The following is a 26891-nucleotide window of genomic DNA, read 5'->3' as shown; positions in this document are numbered from 1 at the left end:
CCAGTGTCCTATCTGAATCTCAAAATTATTGGGAGGTGGGAAGACAGGGAGGACATTAAGGTGAAGCGAAGTTAAAAATCGAGATCCTCTAGCCCTCATGACCTCCCTGAAGTGCCCCTGAATTCATAAATAGCAGGAGCACTCTCTAGCAGTGGCCTGCAGAGTTCCCGCCCCTTCACAGGCCATGCAGCATTCCCCATGTGGGGTCAGGAGTGCAGTTTCTAGGCTCTCAGACTCACGTGGAAAGGTGCTCACTCAGGTAGTAAATGGCCATCAACTGTGATCGGATGGCCATCAGCTGTGGCTAGTTGGCCGTCAGCTGTAACCAGTGAGCCTTTGGCCACTAATATAACTGCCGTGGCTACGCTAGCAGAGGATGGTGGCTGGCAAGCCTGGATTGCAGTTAGCAAGGGGTTGGTTGATTGGTTGTTGGTTGGCAGAGAAGCGGCCAGTGGATTGCGGATCGTGTGGCTCCTGCTTCCTGTGTCTCCAACCCAGCCACCAGAGAGACTATAGTGGTGTGACTCCCCTATCCATGGCTCTGTTGGGGTTCCTTTTTGGCCTTCCCATGTCCTGCGTTCTTGTGCTGGGAGCAGGAGCTGACACCCTGCATGCCACATGGCGCAGCGAGCAGGGTACGGTGCCAGCCAAAGCGCTCCGAAGGGCGGTTGAGCGGTTTGTGCATATGAACACTCAGTCTCAGGAAGACAGGAGGAGCAGCTGCCGGAAAGCTGGACCCCCGTGGAGGGGTGAGAAGACCTGGACAGTTTTTCAACTAGCATAGACCGGAGAAAGCAAAGGTCTTTGCAGCCGGCTGTGTGGGCTGGGAGGTGCTTGCTGAGGCAGCCCGGATGCGGGACTTGTAGTCCCAGCAGGAAACTCTTGCTGAGTCCTCTGTGGGAGACGTGGGTGAGGTCAAGGTCATCCCTCACCCCCAGGTTGGGGAGGACTTGGAGCCCTTGCCATGCGGAGAGGGCACACGTTGTAGAGCCAGCACACAGCTCTGGCAAATGACTGTGGACGATAGGAAATTGCCTTCTATCCCTGATTTGAAGGACCGCTTGACTGTTTGCTTGGGAACGTACCACCATGTAGTGGAACTGGCAGATGTTTGCTTCCTGTGTCTCGCCCCACCGCCAGCGAGACTGGTGCAGAAAGACCCCTTGTTGGGGTGCAGGTGGATGTTTGCTGGCGTTGTCTCGACTGGCTGCCATCGAGAATATGTAAGCACTTTGGCTATGAGCCATTATTGTTCCAGCACGGTATCCTGAGAAACCCTGGCTGTGCCCAGGAAGTCTGGCTGTGCCCAGAAAGACTGGTGGTGCCCTGAGAAACCCTGGCTGTGTCCTGAGAACACTGGCTGTGCAGAGAAAGACTAGTGGTATCCTGAGAAACCCTGGCTGTGCCCAGGAAGTCTGGCTGTGCTCAGAAAGACTGGTAGTACCTTAAGAAACCCTGGCTGTGCCCAGGAAGTCTGGCTGTGCCCAGAAATAATGGCAGTGGCCTGAGAGGCCCTGGCTGTGCCTAGGGAGACTGGTGGTACCCTAAGAAGCCCAGGAAGTCTGGCCGTGCCCAGGACTGGCGGTGCCCTGAGAAACCCTGGCTATGCCCAGAGAGCCTGGCTGTGTCCAGAATATTGCATTCACCTCCAGGGTCCTCGCACAGGGCCCCTTGTGGAAGACACTTATCGCGTAGATTGTGAGGCGAGACCCTGGAGGGGTAAAGTGTGGGGACAGAGCCAGGAGTGCAGTTTCCAGGCTCTCACCCTCACATGGAAAGGTGCTCACTCGGGTAGTAAACAGCCATCAACTGTGATTGGATGGCCATCAGCTGTAACCAGTGAACCTTTGGTCACTAATATAACTGCCGTGGCTATGCTAGCAGAGGATGGTGGCTGGCAAGCACGGATTGCAGTTAGCACAGCAGATTGCAGTTAGCAAGGGGTTGGTTGATTGGTTGTTGGTTGGCAGAGAAGCAGCCAGCGGCTTGCGGATCGTGTGGCTCCTGCTTCCTGTGTCTCCAACCCAGCCGCCAGTGAGACTATAGTGGTGTGACTCCCCTATCCGTGGCTCTGTTGGGGTTCCTTTTTGGCCTCGCCATATCCTGTGTTCTTGTGCGGGGAGCGGGAGCAGAGACCCTGCATGACACCCCAGAACCCGTCAAGTGGGCCAAAGATGAAAGTCAATCCCAGAATTAACTAGATATGGACCAACCCCTCAAAACCCTTAAAATAGTAATCCCTGTTTGTTATGGATTTAGCGGTAAAGATTGCAGTGTTGCAAAGTGGTGCTGGATACCCTCTGAGCTATAAGCCCTGGGGTTGGCAGGCTTATCTGCCACACAAAGTCTGCCTTTCCTCACCCTGACATTTTCCCCAGAAGCGTTGGGGAGCAGCAGAGTAAGAAACTGCTTTCAATGTCACGGTGGTTCTGAGTCCCGATTCATTCCAGAGCCCTCCTGCAAAGTAAATTCACCACTAATGGTTAAACTCATTTTAATTACCTCCCCTAAAACCAAGCTACACCTGGCTTTGAATTTGAACTCGCCCTAAGGGAAGATGTCTGAAGCTGACTAAGGGAACACAGTTGTGTAGGAGAGTGGGGATTGTTTCAGACTCTGGGTTTGACAACTGAATAATATCTCCAGGATAATCCAGAATCCAGCTGTGGAGCCTCCTTTAGTGAAGGAAGGGGTGGAACTGGAGTATTGCTCTCAGTTAGAAAGGAAATTCCTTCTTATTTTTGGAAATTGTCCCTCCAGTTTTTACCTCCTCATTCCAGGATCTCTTTGTGAGGGCTGAGGAGGGCCCAAGAGGAAGACTTCTATGGCTTGAAGGGTGTTTGGGGCATGGGTTTTTTGCAACGCTGGATGACCAGTACCTAGATTAATGAACTTGTCCCCACTTCCCTTTCAAAATTTGGTTATTTGGGGTGGCTTCTTTGTTGCAAACCACCTGGAAAGACTTGTCTATACTTAGACTGTCTCCAATTCTTCTTCCTTCTCTCTTAAGCCCACCTAATTCAGCTTTGTTCTCAGCACTCTGTAGATACTCCTCTTACCAAGGTCACAATGTTAGTCGAGTTGCTACATTTAATCTTGGTGGAACAGGAAGCAAGGTCTTCAGCTAAAATTGAGGATGGGGCAAGAAAATGGAAAAACAAAACTAAAAATAATGAAATAATAATATTAATAATAGTAAAAGTGAGGTTCGTGGAGAAGAAAATGTGTGTGATAGTCACCCAGACAAGTAGGAGTGAACAGATAAGAGAAATGGGATGATTGCTCCTCAGTTGTCATGGTCCACATGTGACTCCCTGTCATGAGTGGGTGTACATTTCTCTCCAGCCACTGTCACCTGTGTGAGTGTTGCCAAGCCAGCAAGACTAAACCAGGGAGACGAGGGAGAGGAAAATGGTTAGGACGGCAACTGCAATGCATACTGGGAAGAAAGGACAGGGGTGGGAGAGAGAAACAGTGAAAAGGTGATAGGGTTTATGTGCTTCTCTTCTGGGGGTGTGGAAGGAGAGCTGGAGTCCGGGTGTCAGGATACCAGATAAGTAAATATACGAGGTCTGCCAATTATGTCTGCAAACATCCTAGAAAAAGTGCCACATGCCTCATTGCTGAATATCACTATGGTCCCCTTCGAAGTACTCCCCTTGGGAAGCTATGCACCGATACCTGTGCCTAGTATACCCTTCAAAGCAATTTTGGAACTCTTTCTAGAATGGCCATCAGAGCTGTCGTATTACCCTTGATGTTCTGAATGTCATCAAAATGTTTTCCTTTCAATATTTCCTTTATCTTTGGGTAAAGAAAGAAGCCATTGGGGGCCAGATCAGGTGAGTAGGGAGGGTATTCCAATGCAGTTATTTGTTTACTGGCTAAAAACTCTCAGACAATGCCGTGTGAGCTGGTGCATTGTCGTGATGCAAGAGCCATGAATTGTTGGCGAAAAGTTCAGGTCGTCTAACTTTTTCATGCAGACTTTTCAGCACTTCCAAATAGTAAACTTGGTTAACTGTCCAGTTGGTACAAATTCATAATGAATAATCCTCTGATATCAAAGAAGGTTAGCAACATCACTGCAACAAGTTCATGAACTTAATTGTCACACCTCGTAGGAGGCAGTCAAAGGCGGTACACGAAATGATGACACAGGAAGGCTTGATCCCCTAAGTCTATAATCATCTTTCCCCATCCGAAAATAGCCTTTCTTTGGTTCGCCAGGTGTATGGTACAGTACTCTGGAGTCAGTCTTGGGTTGTAATCTTGCTTATTTAACAGGTTACTTAACCCCTTCAATGCTCTGATTCTTCATTTGAAAATGAAACAGAAGCCATGTTAGAGAATTGCTATGATGATTAAACAAGATGCTGTTTAGAAGCTGAAACATGAGTTTCTCTTATGCCCAGCCCCCTATGTGGCCAGTGCCTGGCTCGCTCCTTGTCTTCTTGCTCCTTGACACGTCTCAGAAAAGGAGCCTCTACTGTTTCCAAATCTTCATCAAATACTCCTTAAGCCTTTGCAATCTGGGATCTGTCCCCACGATTAATGGAACAAAATTGTTGCTAAGATCAGCAGCAGACTCTTAAATAGCAGATTCCAAAGCATCTATTCAGTCTACTCTCTAACTGGCTTTTTTATTCTTTTAACATTTGAAATTTAATTGCCATCTTCTCATTAAAAGAAGAAAACAAAATCCTTATTTATATTTCAAAGGATTGCTGCTTTTGAGTCTCCTAGATTTCTGACCTTCCTTTTCTAGCCTGCGGCTGCTTCCTTCTTAGTCTGCCAAGAGACTCCACATTCAAAGGAAAACAAAGCTCTACTTTTGATATAAACAATTGTGTTGGGCCAGCCTGGTGGCTCAGGTGGTTGGAGCGCCGTGCTCCTAATGCCGACGTTGCAGGTTAGATTCCCACATGGGCCAGTGAGCTGCACCCTCTACAGTTAAGATTGTGAACAATGGCTCTCCCTGGAGCTGGGCTGCCAGAGGTTGGCATGAGCTGCCACGTGCTGCCAGGAGTGGCTGGCAGCTGGCAAGAGCTGCCGTGATCTGCTGTGAGCGGCCGACAGAATAAGGGAGTGCAAAGCTCATAATAAAAGCATGGGCCAGGGAGCTGTGTCCAACACAACTAGACTGAGAAACAATGGCTTGAACTGGAGTTGGGAGGGGGGCGGTGCGGGAGGCAGAAGAAGGGGAAAAAAAAAAAAAAGAGCTCATGCTCTAACCAACTGAGCCATCCCGCTATCCCAGAACCAGAGTTTATTAATATGTACAGGCTTATACCCAAAGATTGCCTTGTTTGGGGAAAGGAAAAAAAAATTCCTCTTCAAGGTTCTTCTGGTTGGTCAAATAATCAAATAGACATGAGACAGATTAGTAGGAGAAAATTAAAGTTTAATAGCATGTATACCTCCTGTATAAATAGGAGAGACCCAGGGACACTGAGTAACACACCAGAATGGTGGAAGCCATCACTTTATACACAACTTTCAACTACAGACAAAAGATGTTGTGGGTGGGGAGTTCGTTATGGGAGGCCACCAGGAAAAGCACAGTAAGACTGTTATGCAGATTCAAGTTTTAGAGACTCAGATATCCTCCTCTTCCTGGTACAGTGAGGGAAGCACCCTTACAAATGGAGTTTTTCTTACAACTAAATGTTCTTTAATGGGTAACTATTTGATTTTCAGAGCTTCTCCCTTCTATTTCTTAAAATTAACCAGCCTAAAATAATATCCTACAAAAGGTATCTATATAGGAGCAGCTGAGAACAGGTGAAAATGCTGGGAAAAGCCTGAAAACTTGAAGCATAGAAAGACTGAAACAGTGACGTAGAATGACTAGGTCCAAATTGAGGAGAAGGGAGGATACAAAAAGGTGAGCAGGAACTTCACAGCTTACTTTTGCCCTGTGCATACGCAGATCTGGGTGAAGCAGCTGCTAAACTGGCAGGTGGGCAGAGGCTGACAGAGCTGAAAAGCCCAAGGCACCTACCCTACAGAGAGTAAAGACTTCAGATGTCTCCCTACAATCAGGATTCCCCATTTCCTATCCTTTTAGAGTTGTAGGAAGAGTTTTCTTGTTGCTGAGAGATGGAAGAGGCATGGACGAAAGGTGTGTCTCAGAGTTTCTCAGCCTAATCAATCCCCATACTTGCTAGGAATTGTATCCCATTCGTATCATCAGAACCGAATGGTGAGTTTAAAGTGTTTACAGGTTGGGAATGCCCTAGGAATTCAGCAAATACAAACGCAAAACCTCCGTAGAAAAAAACCTACGCTTCTGGGAACACTAGGGCTTTGAGAAGCATACAGTCAAAGACAGGGAAGCTCATTCTGAAAGAGAACAGCTAAAACAACAGATGACATACACTGACTTCTAATGACTTTGAAAATTGGAATTATAAGACAAAGATTGTTCTAAAGAATGATTATAAGACTTAAAAGTGCAAGACATACTCAAAAATATCAATGAGAAACAGAAAATTACAAATTGCATCAGACATTTGAAAAAGAAACAAAGAGGAGCGTCTACGAAGGAAAAATGCAATAACTGAAATAAAAAATTCAATGTAATGAATGTGTTTGGAAGCCAAAACATAGTTAAAGAGATAGGTCAGAAGGCATTATCCACAATGTCACATGGACAAAAAAGATGGAAAATATGGCAGCAAGCTTAAGAGACACGCCTTCCTTCTATTGATGTAATTGTTTCCCTTCCCTTTCCCATAAATACCCCTTGCCTTTGTCTCCTAATTGGAACATTATTTAGGCTTCTGCCTGAATCAATGTTCCCTGAATAGTTTTTATTTTTTTTTGCCTCAAATAAATGCTTATGCCTCTCATTTTGAAAGGCCCTTTTATTTTCAGCTTAACAGGAGAACTCACAGGGCAGGGAACAGTGGGGCATTCCAGTAAGAGGGCTTCGAAAGGGGTTACAGGATTTGGGCTATGAGAGATGACTTGGGGAATGTTTAAGGGAGCAGGACTTTGCTATGGATTGGAGGTAGGGGTGATGCTTTGATTATCTAAATAAGTCTGATCTAGAAGATGGGAAGAACAAATTGTGGCTAAAGCTATAACTGGTCAAAAAGCAGCCAGGATAAAGAGATGTCTGGTCTTTTTTGTGGTTTCGATGACATTCTTGCTTTTGTCCGTGTTTAAACATGATTGTGGAGTGGTTTGGGTTTTAATTTTTTGGTTTTGCACTATTGATGTGGCTTTCGAGAGGTAATTTTCCTTGAACTTCACATGTTTATTTATGAGGTTAGAGACAAGTTTGGTAAAACGGGAGGTTTAATTTGGGGGCTCAAGTGAGACTGCAAATATTTAGTATCAGGGCCAATTCCCTTGCAATGTCTTTATTCATACACCCACGTTCTCCCTTAGCGTGGATCACTCGCTGGACTGCAATACTCGTAAAATGGACAAAACTGCTCCCTGAACATGGCGCTTTGTGAGTGAAGTGTTTTCATATCCTCGGATGAAAGTCAAGAGTAAAATTAATCAGTGTCTTTCCCTTTCTTTTTCAGCCATAAGGTCTATTCAAGCTTTTGTGGCTGTAGCTTAACAGCTGTGACTAATTTTATTCAGTTACCAGAAATTCCCTCCTTTTCCCTCCCCTGGTTCCCATTTCCCTCCTGGTGGTTGGACTCCTCTCCCAGTCCCTGCTCCCATCAGTCACCTGGGCCACTCGCTGCTTTGGGGATGACCTCATTCTGGCCTCCAGTTGTCATGGCAGCACCAAGAATTGGGAAGGCTGTTGCTTTCAAGGTCTCAGCATCCTCGTCTCTGGGTGACTAATTCAGAACCCCTGTGGTTAGCATTCACATCTAAGACACTCATTTCATTTTCTGAGCGACTCTTCCCCCACAGTGATATCTAATCACCCTTCCCCATGCTGGTCTCTCAGCAGATCCACATACATTCATTCAGAGGTTTAAAATGGGATAAAATAAAGAAGTTTAAATTGGTTTGGACCTTGAAATGTTTATTAGCCAACAATCCCTTGCTTGTCCATTTCTAGACCCTCAAAAGCTGAACTGGTGCCACCTGGGGGTGGGGGGGAGGTGGTGATGGTTGACACTAGCTTAAGCATGGAGAAAATTCAGGGTTCCTGTAACTGGTTGGAATTTTCTGAACAGTTGCATTGACTGGAGAGAGTGGGCCTAGAAAACATTGGGGACTCTCGGGCCCATCCCATCCTGATTCCCAGTCTCCCCTGACAGCAGGGGAGATTCCCTGCTGTCTCCCCACTCTGCCATCCATCCATTTATGTCCCCCTACAGCCTGCCCAAGACAGGAATTTTAAGAACTTTAGCCCAGATCCAGGTATAGTCATTTGCAGGGTAGTAGAAACAAGGCCCACATACCACTATTTAAATAGTTAATTGTTTAAATCAAATTAAAAATTTAAATAAAATGTTTCTGTCTTCCTGCCTTGAACAACATAGCTTCATAATTCAACTTTAGAATTATTGACTCCTCAGTGTCCTGAGTGGGGATGTGGCAGTGGGAGGGACAGAGGGAGGGGTTCCTATCCCAGCTCACAGATTCAGTCTCCCTCCCTGCTCTAACCCACAGTATGAGGTGCCTGGCTTGGACAGGGAAGGGGCCCAAGCCCCTCCTGGAAATGGGTCATTACAGGGCCCTGGCACCCTAGCGCTGTTCAGAAGGGGCATGGATTCTGGGCACATTCCCTTCCCCTTAGGCCCCTGGGGTGGGTGTGGCTTGGCAGAGGGCAGGAGCCAATCTCAGTTGTGCCACATTTCAATTCAAATGATTGCTTGGAGATACATGTGTCTCAGTGGATTCCCATCAGAGTTGTTCCTCCCATTTTGGCTTTCCCTACCTCCTTATTACTTGGATTCTTATGCTGACAGATGGTCACCATCCTCAATCTGTGTCCCCACTCCCAGGAGAACTGAGGCCATACCTCAGTGTAGGTTGGAGGAGGGTACCTGAGCTCCAATCAGGAGTGGGATGTGACTGCCCAGCCTGAGAGCTCCACCGTGTACAGGGGCTGTACACCGTGTACAGGAGCCCCATGTGCAGGAGGCCCTCAGGGACTGATGTGACTTTAGTCTACTGTAGTGCACTCATGGGAGTGACGCTGCAGGTGAATGGAGCTCTGCTTGTGGAGAAAGATGCTCCTTCCAAGACTAAAGGGAAGGACGGGCTCTCCCCAGCTCTGCACTCGTAAACCCAACTCCTGACCTGGCAGCCTCCCTTGGATGTTGTAGACATTTTAAACCTGGGAAGTCCAAAAAGACATTGTTGGTACTTCCCTTTGAAATGTAGTCTTTCGACCGCCTCCCACTGCAGGTCTCCCTACTGTACGTAGTAATGGCAGCAGCGTTCACCAGTGTGGTAGCTCAGGCCTGACACTGGGTTTCATGCACCTCGATTTCTCTCTTTCCCCCAGCCCCACATCCAGTGCTTCAGGCAGCCCTGCAGCTTCACCTCCAAATTAGACCTTGAATGTGCCATTTCTCCTGCCACTTGCTTATCCAAGCCACAGGCTCTATCTAGCCTACACTTCCCACCATCCCTCCTGCTGGAATCCCTTCTCTTCACAGTCACAGCAATGACCTTAAAAGTGCCAATTGGATAATTACACTCCATGCTTGCAACTCTTTAATAACTTCTGATCACAATTAGAATAAAATCCTAACATCACAGGGGTCCCACCCACTTGTCCACTTGCTTCAGACCCCATTTTTCCCTTTCTTCCCTTTGTCCAAACCCCCTCAACTTTCTGTCGGGTCTCAGAACAAAGGTAGCACAGTCCAGTGCCAATGGGATCAGCAGGAAAGGCAGAGAGGGCCTGGGAACGGGAAAGCCCAGGCTGCTGCTGCCTTTGCGCAAACTATCTCCGTACAGGACAGAAAAGGGTGCATTTTACCAGGGCCACGTGGGACTCTGCAGGAAGATTTTAGAGAAGCAAATGCAATGTTTCAGTTGATGGGAAAGCGACCCAGAAAACCCTCCTCTTCCTCTAAGACTGGGTCATAATGTAGAACCAAACTGTAAAATGTTTAAGGACAAAAAGGGCAAGTGATTTTAATAGATCGGATCTCATTAAAGCAGAAGAGGAGAAATAGAAAATTCCACATAACTTTTGGGAAAATTGATCCGAGAAATAAAATCCAGTCCAGGAAAAGTAAAGGTCAGTACCTGAATCACTCAGATAATTCTGTTGACCCTTGGGGACTCTTTCTGTGACTATGAATTCTACAACACTGTGTGTGGCCTTGGATTATTCTGTCTTTCATAACTACGTCCTTCCCTCTGAGGGCATCAGAATGCTTGGGAAGAGTGCTGGAAACGTAAGTATGGAAGACGACGTTTCCCTCTTCATTTCTTCAAAACACATGCGACTGTTTAAAGCAGCGATTCATAACGTTATATTGTGGGGTACAGGATATACACAGATGTATATAGGACAATTACAGAAGCAGGGAGAAGGGGTGGGACGGGCACTGCCCTGTTGCGGGGTTCATTTTATGTGAAGGGGCACATTACTAATTCTACTCAGTAGACTGAAAAGTTAAGGGTGTATGTTTCAATACCTTTAGCAACCACTAAAAAAGAACAGTAATAATAATGCCAAGCAGTATGGCTAAAAGTCACTAAATAAATTAAAATGGAATTCTAAATGATGTTCAACTAATCCAAAAGAAAGCGGCAAGGGAGAAAGGTGGGGAGGGGAAAGAGGGATACGCAGAAAACAAACTATCTCCATAAGGCAGAAGCCCTTGACGGGTAGGAGAGGAGAGGGCAGAATAAACCCTGCACCCAGTGTTTCCCAGGCACCCTGCTAGGTGCTTTCCTGGCGGTGTTTATCTAATCCTGACTTCAGCCCCACGTGCCTTCACCCCCCACTTTGTGGCTGATGACCACGAGTTCAGTCCTGAGCATCAGCGGATGGTTAGACTGGCTGCCTGGCTGGCTGGCATCTACCTCCCTCCACCTCCACTTCTGAATGATTGGATTTTCACATTCCCTCCCACCCCTAGCCCCAGGGCATTTGTAGCTCTCTTCCACAGTAAAGCCAGGCCACCCTGTCTGGCTCTGTGACCTGTCACTTGGTTTGGTGGAGAGGGTGAGGGACAAGAAGCGGACGAAGGTTCACAGATGCTGTGGATAAACCAGGAGTGAGAGGACTGGTGGCAGCGGGCTAGGCTGTGAGCCGTGATGGAGACACAGAGTCAAACACCCTGATACCCGTCACACACAGCTCTGTAAAGCATGGCTGTGGCGGTGGCACCTCGTTGGATCCATTCATCCATGACAAAAGAGCTCCCTCCTGGGCCCCCTCCCACTCTGTCTGTGCCAGCACGTGTCCTCACATTCAGCATACAGTGCACACGCGTGAAAATGAAAAACAGACTCAGCTGGATTTCTGAGTGCAACAGAGCCTCAGCCTGGCCTAAGTCGTGATGCACAGCTTCACTTCCTCTGGGGTCCTCACAGAACATCAGAGAGGAGCAGCTGTGCCTCAGCGAGGGCCTCTCCTGCTTCCAGTCAGATGTGGAAAGTCTCCCGGAGCTCCCTGCTGGGAAGGACCATAGTGCTTGGTCGTCACAGACACAGCGTTTTCTCTGGATTACACAGAAGTGCCTGTCTCAGCACAGAGATGCACCGAAAGGTGAAGAAAAGATGTGACAGGACTTTGGTTTCTGATTTTAGGAAGAAGTTGACTTTATCTCCCCAAGGCTGGTTCTTCTCAGGCTAATCTCTGTCTCTAACCTTATGCTCTCTTTAAAGCTCAAATTCTTTCTTCGGAAAGTCTGAGTTGGAGTGTGATGGGAGGAGATGAATCTGTAAGAAGAGTCACACTGCCCCATATGACTGCAGTGTTGAACTATGTACGAACCAGCGCGTACGTCATGTGGCAGAGACTACAAGGCTGTTTTGCCGGGATATTGGGACTTGACTTCTGCTGAGCTGCTTCCAAGAACAGGCAAGGGAGTCGAAGTTTATGTATTCATAACTTTTAAAAAAATTTACTGTAAAACTATTGACTTTAACTGGAAAAACAGCCCACGGTATAACTCATTGGGTTCCTCTGACTCTGATTTGTGGGTATGAGCTCTGATTGTAATGGTTTAGCTCACTTCTCCACCTAACAACATTAATCTGTTTCTTTTATTCTCTTCTAGAATAAAATGTTTGCTTTGGTGTGTCAGAACGTTACGTACTTACATTTGCTCTTGCTTCAAATCTTTTAAATAACACAAATGATTACATCAGAGCAGGGCCACCCTTGAGCTGTGAGCCCCAGCAAATATTTTTTGTGGGGTCCTGTCTATGTAAACAATTTGGTGAAAAAACTGTCAGAACACAGATAGGCCAGAACCGGTGCTTGGGCTGCATGGAAACAAGCTCGAGGCTCAGTGGCAAATCCTGTCAAGCCCTGAATTTACCCTTAATTCTGTGTCTGACTTAAGTGAGTCACTCAAAATCAGGGTATCAGTACCAACTGGTGGCCCACTTCATGCAAATTCCACAAAAGAAACAGTGTACCAGCCAATGGAAGCTCTCTGTTCTTTGGTGGCCCTTCTAGAACCAGGGCACAGCCGCAAGCCAGGCTGGGGCGACTCATGTACACAAGCCCTGAGGCTCTTTGGGGCATCTGGCCAACCCGGAGAGGGGAACAGTGGCTAAAGGTTGGAGATCACCTTGGAATTTGGTCTGCATGCGTGGCACCCTGCTGCAATGGCTCTGCCAGCTCTAGCTGGTCCTGGCCAACAGAAGGGGTCTTAGAAAAATTTGACGAAGACCCTCCAAAGTCTTCCTCAAAGGGCTTCCTGAGGCACAGGGATGACCCAGGGAAAGGGCCTCATTTGGCTGGGTCTGAGAGTTCTATATCTGAGTCTTTTCTTTCCACTTACAAATTCTATTTCTGATTTATAAAAATCAATAACTGTATATTATGGAATATTTACAAATTACAAAAATCTCCTGGAATTCCACCAATAAAATAGTAATTATTCATTTACTTATTAATTAAGTGGCTAATGTATGCCAGGCACTGTGCTGGGGGATATAAACTGAAATAAATACAAGGTAGACACAGTCCCGTACCTCCATGCAGCTTACACTCCAGGAGGTGATGATATTTTAAATTACGAAATAGAATTTTTTTTACTGGGTAATTCATTTACATGATTCAAACTCAAGAGGTACTAAAGAGCACAGAGTGAAAAAATTCCTTTTTAGGGCAATGAAAATAATTTGTATAATATAATGATCCATACATGTGATTATATATTTTTCCAAACCCAAAGACTGTACACCACCAAGAGTGGTAGGCACGGCCAGAGGAATGAGTCACGGGAGACCAAAATTGGCCTATTAGAATTTATTTGGCGTGTTTGAGCTGCGGGAGGTCAGGCTAGAAAAGACCATAACCTCTCCGACCAAAAAGGGGTATGGAGTTTTATCGGAGCGGGTAAATGAGGTTGTTCCCTCTTCAATGCTTCAGGGGGTTTTCCTTGTTTGTCTCTAGCAGCCAAGGGTTTTGGGGCATGACCAAGCCCTCCGGTTCCAAACCCTGGCCCCCAGGACTCCGTCTGGACCCAGGTCCTCTGATCACAAGTCCCTATGAGACAAACAAAGTACAAAGCAAGACAGGATAAGATGGTTTCTACATTCCAGGCGGCTTCTCCAGGCCTAAGGCAAACACGAGCCAGCAGGTACAAGGTACAAAACAAGACTAGATGGCTTTTAAGATAAGAATGTTCCTGTTCCTGGCCTAAATATGGCCTAACAAAGAGGGAACCCTAATGTCAACTATGGACTTTCACTGATTTTGAGGTATCAATGTAGGTTCATCCTTGGAAAAAATGTACCTTTGGGTAGTTGATGTTGTTAATTGGAGGAAGCTATGAGTATGTGGAAGCTGGGAGTATCTGGGGAATCTCTGCACATTTCTTTCAATTTTGTTGTAAATGTAAAACTGCTATAAAAAAAAAAAAAGAAAATCTTAATAAAAAATTCCCTGTCTCCACTCATTTTCTCTCCCTGAAAGCAACCAAAATTCTACATACGATAAGATACATTAAAAACTATGCATATTCTTCTCCCTTCTTTTATTTAAAGCAAATAGTAACAGAAAATACAAACCATTTAATATATATGTATCTAAGTTCTTTTCATTTAAAATGTACCTTGGAGATTATTCCATGAGCTTATAAAGTTTCATCTTTCTATCAGATAGTTGCATAATGGTCAGTCAAATATCATAATTATTTAACAAGTTCTCCTTGATGGATGTTTTATTTTTATTTTTCCACAGTATGTTATGTCAGCTTGCACATATATATTTTGCAAATGTGTGAGCATATCATAAAATACCCTTAGAAATGGAATTGCTGCATCAAAAGATATGTGAATTTTCAATTTGAACAGGTATTATCAGATTGTTTTGGATGGAGTCTGTCCCAGTAACACTCGCTGGTGATGCCTTGACATAGTTCCTTCCAGGCTTATTTTTCTTGACTTTTCTCTGGCTCAATTTCCTCATCTTTAAAATGGGAATAACAGCACTTAACATGTAGGGTGATTATTAGAAGTTAATACATATAGAATGCTTTGAACAAAGCCTGCTTCATAATGAAGATTTAAGTACAATCAATAATTTTGAAAATTCTATTCTAAGGAAGGCTAATCATTGACATTATGTGAAACCTTGGCATAAACCTGTGTGGCACAGTCAAGAACAAAAGAAGAAATAACCGAGTTGAGTGAATGCAGAGGAATATAACAATAATCTAATGACTCAGATAAGCGCCCCCACACCCCACGAGCCCGCCCCAGGCTCACGGGGGCTCCTCAGTGCCGCAGAGCCAGTCCCACGCGCAGGCCCAGGTTCTCTATGACGGAGCATCCACCGGACTCCGGCCGCACCAGGTGACACCAAATTCCAGGGTCTGCGGCCTCCACCACGGAAGACACTTCGCCATCGCACAGAACCACCGCATGTGGAACCACCTCTTACCCCGAAGATCATTATTTACAAAACTCCCGGGAGCACCGCGTTTTCCCAGAGAACACAGGGCATGCGCACTAAAGGGGACAGGGCGGCCGGCCTACCTGTCCCGTGGGCGCCGCTCTTGCGGGGCGGCCCTGCTCCCCGTGGGTCCACCGCTTGCAGGAGGAAGCCGGTCGGTTGGTCCTGCAGCTGGAGAGGATGGCAGGGTCCGCCCCGCAGGCTGCTCCATCCCTGGGGCCTCAGGCCCCTCAGCCGAACATCTCCTGGGAGGCGTAGGTCATGTACACGAAGCCGTCCTCGTCCCTGTAATCCCGGTAGATCTCGGCCATGGTCATGCTCATGCTGACTGTACTCTTGTTGTTCACTAGCAAGTAAAAGGCTTCAGTGGCCCCGAGGACCATGTGGCTCCTGGCGTGGGGAGAGGGGGAGGAAGACAGAAAGCTAACCTGGTGGGAAAGGGCTATTCATGAGATCATTCTTTTTTAAGGCATAATTAAAGGGAAAAGGTGAAGCATAAATTCTTCTCCCTCTCACTCTGCCAGATTCCATTATTCCCAAAATCCCAGGTCCATCCAGCACCCCACCGCCTCCTGCTATGTGCACCTTGTCACCTACCAGATGTCGCTCAGGAACTGGGTCATGGTCAGCCCCTGCGGGACCAGCTCCTGCGGGACCAGCTCCTGTGGGATCAGGAGCTTGGTCTTGTCCAGCTGGAGGCAAGAACTTCTCCCAGGAGTGGTGCTCCACTATCGCCTGTCGAGGGTTACAAAATAGTCACAGGGATGTAAAATATAGGATAAGGAATATAGTCAATAATATTGTAATAACTATATGGTGTTCAGATGGGTACTAATGAGATTTATCGGGGTGATCACCTCACAAGTTACGTAAATGTCTAATCGCTGTGTTGTACACCTGAAACTAATATAATATTGTATGTCAACTGTAATTGGAAAAAAAGTCATAAGGGAGAGGAAAACAAGGACTCCACATATAAGTGAGATCACACAGTATGTTACGTCCTAGCTCAGAAGTCACACACTGTCATTTCCACACCATCCTATTGTTTCCACAAAGGAGCCCTATTCAGTGTGGGAAGAGCTATGCAAGGGCGTGAATCCAGGAGGCAGGGCCCATCACGGGCCATCCTGAAGGATGGCTACCACGGGAGTTATTTTTTCCGAGCTTCTGTTTCCTCTTCTGTAAAAATGGTCATCATTATTTTGACTTCACAGTGATATTCATTCGTTCATTCACTCCGAAAACTTTATTAGATACTTACCCTATTACAGACACTGCGGGAGGTGCTGCGAGTACAATGAAGGGCAAATACCAGTATTGTAGTCCTGTATTTATTGTTTACCTGTCTTCATGGAACTTACAGCTTATTGACGAGACAGACAATAATAAAGACGCAAGTAAAAAGTAAGATCGCAAGTGTGATATGTAAATAAGAGTGAATTTGGGGTTGGGGGTTGGTATTCTGACTGGAATTATAGTCCAGCTTCTACTACTTGGCTACATACCTCTTCCCTTTCCTAACCAATTGCACACAAGGATTGCTCACTGGACTTCAGAACTAAGAATGGAGATAAGAACAGAAACAGGCCACTCAGAAACCGTCATGACTCTGCTGCCTGGAAGTTGAGTCCAAACTCCCTTTAAGACCCTTCACAGCCTCATTCACACCCTGAAAATCAAACCCTTGTCTCATTCCCCCAATGCAAGCGCTTGGATCTGGCTGGGCTAGTCTTTTCTGCAAACTTACTCTGTGCATTCCCTTCTCTAAGTTTTCAGCACATCAAGTCCCTGCCTCTTATCTATCTCCATCCTATTCAAGCCCAGGCAGGTTCCAAATCCTACCAACATCCCAAAGAGGGGCCTATACTTTTCTTCAGGAATATTTGCTGTAGGTACAACTCATTTTACATTAATATCATCAAACACATTTATACTTAACTTTTCTCGTGTACATGAACTATGAGCTCTGGCTTATCCCCAGCAAATATTTCCTTCCCATTGTAGAGGATACAGAGGTAACCAAGGCACAGTACCCACCCTCACTGAGGTGGCCACACTTAACCATTCCTCTTTTTTGCTTCCATTCTCTGCATCAACTGGGCCATTTGCTGCTTAGATCTAATCCAGTCTAAGACAAAAACATACCTGTCAAATGCCCTAAAAGGAAAGGTATCTCAAATAGTTTACATCATGGAATGGAGTAAACCTGAATGCTTCCAAGGAAGACTGTCAAGTCGTTTTCTTTCTTTCAGTCCCTTTTCTGTGAATTGACTATATATCTTTGTGGCTAATCAATCATTTAAAGATCATACTTTGGTTTAACAAATTCGCTTCAAAATCTTAATTACCATGAAATGTTGTGAAAGTCTTCACTTTTTTCAAAATGCAACACAAGTATTCAATGGAACACTGTTTAAATACTAAAAAAATTAATTTAAATCATTAAGAAATAAGTAAATTATGACATGCACTTTATGGAGTTAAAGAGTAATTAAAGTTAACATAGTAATGCATATTAAAAGATGTCAAAATCATGTGGATTAAAAAAAGTTAGTTGCAGAAATTATATTTTTAAAAAGCACAGGAAACAACTTTATAAAGAATAAAATACCCACCAACCTGATATGGGGCGGGAATTAGAATGAAATAATCAAAAGTCTTGAAGTTGGTCTGTAATGTTGAAATTTTTATAAATGGGAATGTATTTGTGCCCCACTTGTGTAATTAAAATAAATAAAAAACAATGTGGAAGAGGGTGGATTACTTTTAAAAAATAGACAAAGCTGCTAGAAAATGTCTGGAATTTGTCTTCAGACATTAAGCAGTGTGGGGGAGCTGCCATCTTGTGGAGCTTTTGGAATAGTCTTTAAATAGTTATTCGTACATCAAAGAATTGAGTGTGTGGTCCACAGGATTTTGGAGTTGCAGTTTCTGAGTTATAGGTCAACCCGTCATGTCTGTCCTGTGAGAAAAAAGGAAAACAAAAGTTCAGTGATTTACCCAAAATCACTTAAGAGTTTTAGGTAAGTCAGAATTACAGACCAAGACTTCTGATTCCTAATGGAATTCTTTCAATTATTCTTCTGCCTCCCATAATCCATGAGTCAACAAGTGTCCAACACCAAAATGTGTTTAAAAAGACTTCAGATATGTAGTGTCTGGGAGCTAGAAGTCATTTATTAGTTTCGCGCAAAAGTAATTGTGGTTTTTGCAATTATTTTTAACCTTTTAAACCGCAATTAATTTTGCACCAACCTAATACAATCAATTACATCTTCAGTTTGATAAAATAATGCTATTTTTAAAAAGAAAATTGTTGTAAAACAGAAAATAGGGAAAACCACATAAAACAGCTAAATTGCTTAATTATTATAAGGCAAACAGCTTACCTTATGATATGGATAGCTTAATAATATTGCTATTATGTTATTAGAAGACAAAGCCTGTCATAAGGCCACCAAATAAAACTTTGCCAGCCACTCCCAAAATCCCCTCCACGTGCTTTGTTCTACCAATCAGTGCCCTTCCCCTCCCCAGCATAACCACTATCCTGAATTTTAGTTATCACTTTTTTGTATGTCTAGTTTTATCACCAAAGTGTATGTCTCTAAATGACCTAGTTTAGTTTTGACCATTTTTTAAATATGGAATTTCCCTCTCTATCCCGCCCCCCTCATTTTTTTTTTTTTTACAATTTATCTGTTGAAATTCCCAGGGCATTTAACCCGTACCTTCTCACTCTGGATTTAGCACACTGTACACTTGTGCTGCCATCCCTCACACTCCTGTCATATCTCCCGCACTTCCGTCAGCGGACCCAGAGGCGCACACTCATCTCGAGGCATGGCACGATGATAGAGGATGGTGAGTGCTTTCATTAAGAGGAAGAGCATGTCTGGTTGTCTATCTTTGTGATACTAGCAGTGGCTGATGCTCAAAGTCTAAAACCTCTAATCCAGTGGGGGTTACAAAATGGTGATCTCATGTCTTGTTCATTATTAGAACACTAAAATGGGATTTTTTCTCCTTCATCTGCTGTTTGGTTACCCAGTGGGACAGGAAAAATGCTTAATATTTCTCCTTTGTTTTTTTCATTTTCAACATAATGAATTGGGACTCTTTCATCCCAATGCAGGTGACCAATGATTTGTGATGGGTTTCCATAAATTGCAATCATGCTTTTTTAAGATTAAATTTTCCCATGTTTGCACAGTGGGAGGCTCTTCAAGTTAGCTCCTAAATCATTTTGAAATTATATAGTAGCTTGTGATGAGTACTGTTTTAACAAGATATTGCAGGCGTATCTTCTTACATGTCTTCCCATACTGTTTTCCTAAGAAGCTCTGGTTTCTTTTGGTAAAAAATGGTGTTTTAAAACTATAAGCTGAATAATAGGATTGATTTTTTTTCTAGGTTTCTTCAGTGTGTGCAGTGTATATGTATGCACATACTGTGTGTATACATACATATAAATTTTTATGTATTCTTAAGTTTCTATCAGCACTTCATTGGTACTGGATTGATTTTTTTTCTAGGTTTCTTCAGTGTGTGCAGTATATACGTATGCACATACTGTGTGTATACATACATATAAATTTTTATGTATTCTTAAGTTTCTATCAGCACTTCCAATTCAAATTCATAGCTACAAACTTTGATTTTAACTAACCTGTCTGTATCTCCTTTTTTCCACATCAAGAACCCCGATTCTCAAGATGGGATGAGTTAAAACATCCCATATTCATTTATTCTATCTATGTTATACACGCAAGTCCTAAAATAACACTACCAGGCTGCCACTAGCTAAACAGTGTTTCTGCCCATGTGTTCCCCTTTTCTGTGGTCTACCCATGTCACCTGGGCATATAGCCTCTGCACACTATACTTCCTCCCTCTTAACTCTAATTTTTAATTGTGCATGTAACTATGTTTAATGTCTACCACCAGTCTTTATGATGCTGTTTCTCCAGTTGTTTTGGTTACCTATTGGAGCTCATTTGCTGAAGATTCCTCAGTTCAAGCTTAAGGGAACAATACTCCCAAATTCTTGTATGTTGGATGTTTGTCTGTGTTCTTCATATTTGAGTCAATTTTGTTGGATACAAAATCCTTTGCTTATACTTTTCCTTGAGTATCTATTTAAAGAGTTACTACATTTTCTTTAGGCATAAAGAATAATTGTGGGAATGTCTGGTCAACTCATTCTTTTTTTTCCTACATGTCACTTGCTTTTTTGCCTATCCAAAGGATTTTTTCTTTAAAGTACCTTTGTACTATGTCTTGGTGTTGGCTGCCTTGAATCAATAATCTTAAGTACAAGAGTGCACTTTAAAGATAGTTTTAAATCAAATTAGGGAAGTTTTCTAAAATTATAGTTTTTTTCTTCTTCAGAGACTCTTGTTATCTGTATATTGGGCTTTCTGTCTCTATTTATTGTCAATATTTGTAACTTCCTATCCTTAAGTCTTTCTTATCTGTAGTGTTTGCTTGTGTTCAGTCTTCATTTCTGAAATGCTTATTTTTAATGCTTTCCTGAGTTTGTCTTGTTTCTGAGTTTTCCAAATTCTAAATTTCCTTTATATCCTATACTATTTTAACAACTTTTAACACATTTTCAAATGAACTAGTTTTGATCTGCTCTGTGGGCCTTTCTGGTAGATTTTCATTATCTAAAAAGACGTTATTCTGCTCAATTTTTTTTTTAATATTAACTTTGTAAGAGATAGATTGATCTAAAAACTTTTCTGTGGTTTCTTTGGAAGTATAATTAGTTTTCTTAAACTTTGAGAAGGAAGCATGGCTCATGGGAGCTTCTGGAACTTAAGTTTTTTAAGTGTTCAAAAACAGGGTATTCTGCTGAGCTTTCTTGGTTGTTTCTTCCACTTCTATTTTCACCTGTCTTCATGTCTCCTCTCCCCTGCTCAATTTTGGTTTAACTTCTGTTTCTCTTCTGTGGGGGACCCTATTGTAGAAGGGTACTGTGGCATATCAGTTTTTGCTCCAGTCCTTCAGACATTACTGCAGACCTCTTGCACTCACACACCACTGGAGCGGGCAAAGCCTCTCCATTTCAAATGCTGTTTCCACCTTGCTCCACTGTGCGTTTTTCTCAAGTCCTCTTCCCTTTCCCTACTTCTGAATTGATTCCAGTCCATCTTGTGGCTGTTGGTGGCTTGTCTTCACCTACTTATATTTTGGGACTTAAGGACATCATGTCACCTAAACTTGTTGTAATGTTGTTCATGCATTTTTGTTATCCAGTTGCGGGGATTTGAAGATTGAACGATGATGGCACTGCTGCCATTTCCCCTTCTCCCACACTAACTGTAAATGTTTTCAGCCAATCCCAGGTACAGCCTGACTTCAAGCCCCTGCTTCTGAGGACCCTGCATAACATTTCCGTTCACTGAACCCATCTCAACTTTTACCTCTTGTAGTTTCTGCCACTGCAGAAAAGATTTTGTTGCTAACTCAGTTTCTTTGCCTGATGTCTCGTCTTCTTCTGTTAACCTTTGTGTTGATAGTATGTTTTCTTCCTTTTGTTATTTAAGTGACATTTTAAATGGGTGAGAAGATAAACATTTGTAGACAATGTTTGATTCAGATTCTTAATTTATTCTCTAGCAGGAAACATTCATAGAAAATTCAAATTTGCTTCTGTTCTTTGAATTTGGTCTTTTTCAGATTGGTTTTATTTCTGTTTCCTTTGTAAAATTTTATTCTGTTTCTTAGCTTGTGTTTTTGCTCTATTCAGACCGCTTTATTCAAAAGTCTTCTACTAAAACTCATTTAAAATTTAAAATACTCTGGGTCCCTATCCTTTATATTCTATATCTTAGATACTTTTATTAAATTGCTTTACTTCATGTCCGATCTTCACTTGTACAGCTCTGGCTGTCTTTCCAGGTATCTGCCTATTACTTTGTAGAGTGTATATAGTATATAGACTTTGCAATGTTAGTATCTTATATTGCACCTAGGACACTAGTTTTAAATATATGTTAAGGAATTTTTAGCCCATACTTCAAAAAAGACGTATTAAGAAAAACAGGCTATTTTGAAGAATATAAATGATAAAAGAAGTACTTCCTTTCACATAAAGCTAAAAGGAACTTTCTTTCACTGTCAATCTGTAACCCAGTCTCTTTAGGGATAAAAGAGCACTGTCCCGTTTGAGCAATGATCTTAAAGCCTTCCAACGACCCCTCCCAGCCCAGTAAGTTTATTTTCAATTCAATACTGAAAGATAGACAGGAAGAGCAGGTGGGAAAACTCAAAAGCGTGGAGAAATACAATGATTTCCTTTGGGATAAAAATGATGCCAGGATGGTGGTTTTCCATTTACCATCCTTATATTCAATATTGCAGAACTCTTTAGTTGATTTTTATAAATTCCAGACTTGCCCAGTTAACATTAAAACTTCCCCAAATTGTCAAAAATAAAATTCTTTCTCTCATTAGCTCCTTATGAAAAAATATAAAAAGCTGAACAAAAGAAACAATTACACAGTTAATATACAAAAATAAAACAATTACACAGTTAATATACAAAATGTACTCTTAAGTGTTAAAAATGGCATAAATCTAAGAATGAGTCTTTCAGACTGGTAACAATGGTCTCATTCCTAAGCAGGATTTCAAATTGATAAAGTCTCTTACAGGCAATAGGCTCCCATCTGCCTGTGTTCATGGGAATATTGCTCTCTGAACACGTGTACACTCAGGTTTGTTAAATATATCTTCTTCTGTTTCTGGAGTTAGTTGGATATTATCTTTAACTGGAGACAGGGGATCGGGCTTCTTACAAGAAGGAAGCTTTTCAGAATCTCTGCAAAATAGAATAGAGTAAGGTAAATTTAGTGTTTTTAGGGTAGGGATTACTAAAGAATCATCTATCTCAATAAAATAGAGGTAGATAAAGAAGACAAGACCCTTCATTGGATAATTTGCCCTAATTCATTACCTGCACACTCAGGTTCTCCTCTGAGTATGATGTCCAATAAAATCTGAGTTTTCCTCAGAGTGCCCCTTCCCACTTTCTAAATTACCTTTCACAGTAGGTGCTAGGTCACTACCAGATATATTATACTAGCTGAGGCAGAATGATTCCAGTAAAGAAACGTTATTTCTTTCCTCCTTAGCGCCCTTCTCAGGTCTGGCTACGAGCCAACATAAGTGAGGTGTGAACAAACGTTTTAGCCCTTCCTTTTACTCAAGTATTTTTTTTTTTTTTTGCTGGAAAAGGTACTGGTATTCTCCACCTCTACATATTTATAGTTAAAATAAAAAGCTAGTCTCACTTAAGAACATTCTTGATGAAGTAGTAAAAACCATTAATTTCATTAAATCTCAACCATCTCAACTTCTTAATATTCTGTGACAAAAAAAGGGAAACACACGGAATGCACTTTTGTTGAATACTGACTTTTGTTGCATACTGAAATATGATGAATTATCTCAAGTAAAAGCATGCGTAACACTATGGTTATTCAAATTTGGGTATTTGGTAAAGGGCTTCTCTAAAATGAACAGAGAGACTGTTACTTCAAACAAAGCAACTAACAGTATTCATTGCCAAGGATAAAATTCAAGCTTTCAAGTGAAAATTCGAATTTTGGAAAACTTGTATCTGCCACTTGACAGCTTCCCAAGCTCAGACTTTGATGATAAGATTGTGCTTTTTAAATACTGTATAATGAAATGTGTCACTATTTGAAAGATAGGTCTGTTTTCCAAATGACCAATGTGTGATGTTATAAAATCATACATAAGTAAAGTAAAAAGATGCACTATGGACCAATGGACTGTGTAGCAGAGAATGAAGAGTCAATTAGTAGGGCTTCATATTCTACACTGCAACTAGCCTTAAAAACCAACTGCTTGTTGACCTTTAATGTACTATTAAAGAAGAAAATTTACACTTACATAAAAAGGCTATTGAAAGATACATTTTCAAACTACAAATATGTGTGGGGCCAGATTTTCTTCATATACTTCAATCAAAACAACATAACAGATCAAATACAGAAACAGATATAAGAGATACAAGAATCCAGCTCAGTTCTGTTACACCAGACAGTAAAGATTTGCAAAAATATAAAACAATTTCACTTCTCAATTTTTTTTTGGTTTTGGAAAACATAACTATTTTTTGTAAAAATATACTATTGATTTTAATATTTAATGGGCTTGTTACTGTTTAAAAATAAATAAATATTTTCAAAGTGTCCATTTTAAAGATGTTTAAATGTTGACAGATATCACACACACATAAAACAAAGTATTTGGGAGCCCTCAAAAATTTTTAAGAGTGTAAAGAGTTCCTGAAGGCAAAAAGTTTGAGAATTGCTGCTATATGGTTTAATCCCAGACTTTATATGATGTAAAAAAAAAAAATAAATAAAAATAATAATAATAATTGCCCAGCACTTAGATATACAGTGTTTCCACTCACATGGCATTTCCATTAGATAAGGTTTAATCCTGTCACACTCATGTAATTTTTGTTTTGACTTTTATTCTGAGCACATGTGCTTTATGGAGAAGAAAATAGATTAATTATAAATTAATGTTACTCTGTAGGTAATTTTGTAATCTAATAGGAGGAAGTACTGCAGTTCAGAAAACGTAGATCTAGAGGGTCAACATTGAAAACAACGCTTGCCACATAGATTAGAAAGCTGGCAAATTCATCATGTAAACTCAATGACTCTCCCCATTGTTGACGTGATAATTTAGGGAAACAAATTGCTTTAAATTCAGAAGTATGATGGAGCATTATCTTCCCACCTCCCATGTCTAAAACAACTTTATTCTCATTACAGTCCTGAGAGACAAGAAGGAAGCTGAGACACTTAAGGCCAAGAAAAGTATTTGTTTAACAGCGAGAGCCGCCACCCAGAGCCAGGCTGAGAATCAAGGATTTTTAGTTTGCCACATTTTCACCAAAAGAAGGGATAGAAACTGAAGTTTCACTATACTTACAAAGAGTCAGCTAAAAGAAAGAGAGGAATATTACAGTCTTCTTAGGTAAGAGAAAGAGAAATTGATACATACATACATAGAGTTGGGAGAAGGACTGAAATTACAGAAAAAAACTAAATGTATTCTATTTTAGAATAAGTAACACGGCAACTCACTTTTTAAATCCAAAATTTTTCCAGAGCTCATTGATCTTTATCTGTAATCCTGGCTTGTTCTCAGCATTGGGATGTTTTCTCTTCTGAATGCTTGCTGGCTTCTTACTGAGCCCGCTGACTCTGGCGCGTACTAGAGGCTTGATCTTGGTGGTAGAAAGATTGTCCATGGAACTAGATTTATACAGCCCAGGAACCTAAAGATTAAACGCCCACTTTAATGCTATTCTGTTAAAGCAATTAACTTTAGTAATTTCAAACTATTCTTTATATGCTGGAACAGAAAAATAACCTATAAGCAATGTGTAAAAATGTGCTACTTACAAACATCTATTACAAAATTATCACAATAATTTTAACAGGTAATATATGCACCTTGAACTAAATTCATGAGTTATAAAAGAATAGAGAGAAAAGTCTTTCTTACTCCCTCACTGTCTCTAGGCAATCCCTATCTGAATCCATTTACAGTCGGAACTCCCTTATCCGCTGGGGACATGTTCCAAGACACCCAGTGTATGCCTGAAACTGCAGTTAGTACCAAACCAGATACATACTGTGGTTTTTCCTATACATACATACTTATGATAAAGTTTCATGCCTTTTCCATCCTAACTAAGCACTGAACATGCCCCTGGCTGTAACTTAACAGTAATAAATGACTATGTCACTGGTTTACGTATTTACTATACTTCTATTGGTATTTTAGAATGTACTCTTTCTACTTAGAAAAAAAATTTGCTGTAAAACAGCGAGCAGTGTTATGTGGGTGGCAGTTTCACACATGCCATGTTTACAGCCCCTGTATTGCATCGCTTTCTCCTGTGCTTGATTTAATCTCGTGTTCTGTGCCGTAACATGCTGTGCAGGTTGGTGACCTGGGAGCAACAGGCCACCCCAGATAGCCTGGCTGTGCACTCTGTGACGCTCGCACGACAATCATCTTATGATGCATTTCTCAGAACGGATCCCCCTGGTGAAGTGGCACATGACTATAGTTATTACAAATAATGCTAAGGAAGTCCACAGAAAAAGATCTTTATACCACGAGAGAAAATGGCAGGTTTCACAACTTAAAACACCTACAATCAAGCACAAACATGGTCCTAGAAGATTTGAAAGGAGAAATTTTTGTGTAAAAAAAATATGGGCATTTGAATTTTTAAATTTTGCTTATACTTATTTTCTGGTAATAATCATGCACTGCTTCTGAAATTAAAAAAATAATGTTTTACCTTGTGCCTGAGAGGTGTGTCTTTTTTCGAGAACTGAGATAAACGTAGCTTAGATTCCTGATCACCTTGATTATCAAGTGACTTAAAATTGCAGTCAGATTCCTAGATCCCCCAGATCAAAAAATAAAAGAAAGTTAGATTTTTACTATGGAATTTTTTTTTATTTTACAACTAACCAATATCCAACAAAACGTACAAGTAAAATGAGAAAATCGTCATAAATAAAATGTAATGTCTCAGAAAAAGTATAAAAAGCTTGGGGTAGAATAAAAGAAAATGAATCTAATGTGAAAAGACTGAGGTTTGCCAGTTTCACTTCAAATTAAACTGAAGAAACTAGCAAGATGGTTTAGCTGGAGAATAAATTCTGCAACATAAAGTATACATTTAAAATTGAAGGCTTTTCTGAATCATTTCAGGAGCCTGCCAAAATGCTAACTCAGATAAGGGAAGTCTCCTGCTGTCTTACTGTAAGTCTCATTGCAAGCTTGG

General features: G+C 42.0%; 1 protein-coding gene and 1 pseudogene across 9 annotated transcripts in view; both read right to left on the bottom strand.

Moving 5' to 3' along the window:
- Positions 1–13644: 13644 nt before the first annotated feature.
- Positions 13645–18873, bottom strand: LOC109455324 (microtubule-associated protein 1 light chain 3 gamma-like; annotated as a pseudogene). The gene is made up of 3 exons (XR_016021456.1): positions 18832–18873; positions 15623–15760; positions 13645–15415 (listed from the first exon to the last, which is right to left on the bottom strand). The product of XR_016021456.1 is annotated as a microtubule-associated protein 1 light chain 3 gamma-like (transcript).
- Positions 15711–26891, bottom strand: part of EXO1 (exonuclease 1) — a 37554-nt gene continuing 26373 nt past the window's right edge. For 6 of the 8 annotated variants that reach the window (XM_088799103.1, XM_074316793.2, XM_088799105.1 and 3 more), the window contains 3 exons: positions 26400–26501; positions 25168–25361; positions 21515–22856 (listed from right to left, as the gene is read on the bottom strand). In XM_088799103.1, the coding sequence (XP_088655229.1) occupies positions 22715–22856; positions 25168–25361; positions 26400–26501 (438 nt within the window). In that variant the 3' untranslated portion in view covers positions 21515–22714. Of the gene's footprint in view, positions 17991–21511; positions 22857–25167; positions 25362–26399; positions 26502–26891 lie in introns of those variants that run through there. The other 2 variants (XM_074316792.2, XM_088799106.1) reach the window with 2 other exon arrangements.

Source organism: Rhinolophus sinicus, chromosome 6, assembly GCF_057876585.1.
Source record: "Rhinolophus sinicus isolate RSI-liver-muscle chromosome 6, RSI-T2T, whole genome shotgun sequence".
In the NCBI taxonomy this organism is placed as follows: domain Eukaryota; kingdom Metazoa; phylum Chordata; class Mammalia; order Chiroptera; family Rhinolophidae; genus Rhinolophus; species Rhinolophus sinicus.
The sequence above is the reverse complement of the archived record's forward strand: the minus strand, read 5'-3'. Positions and strand labels throughout refer to the sequence as shown.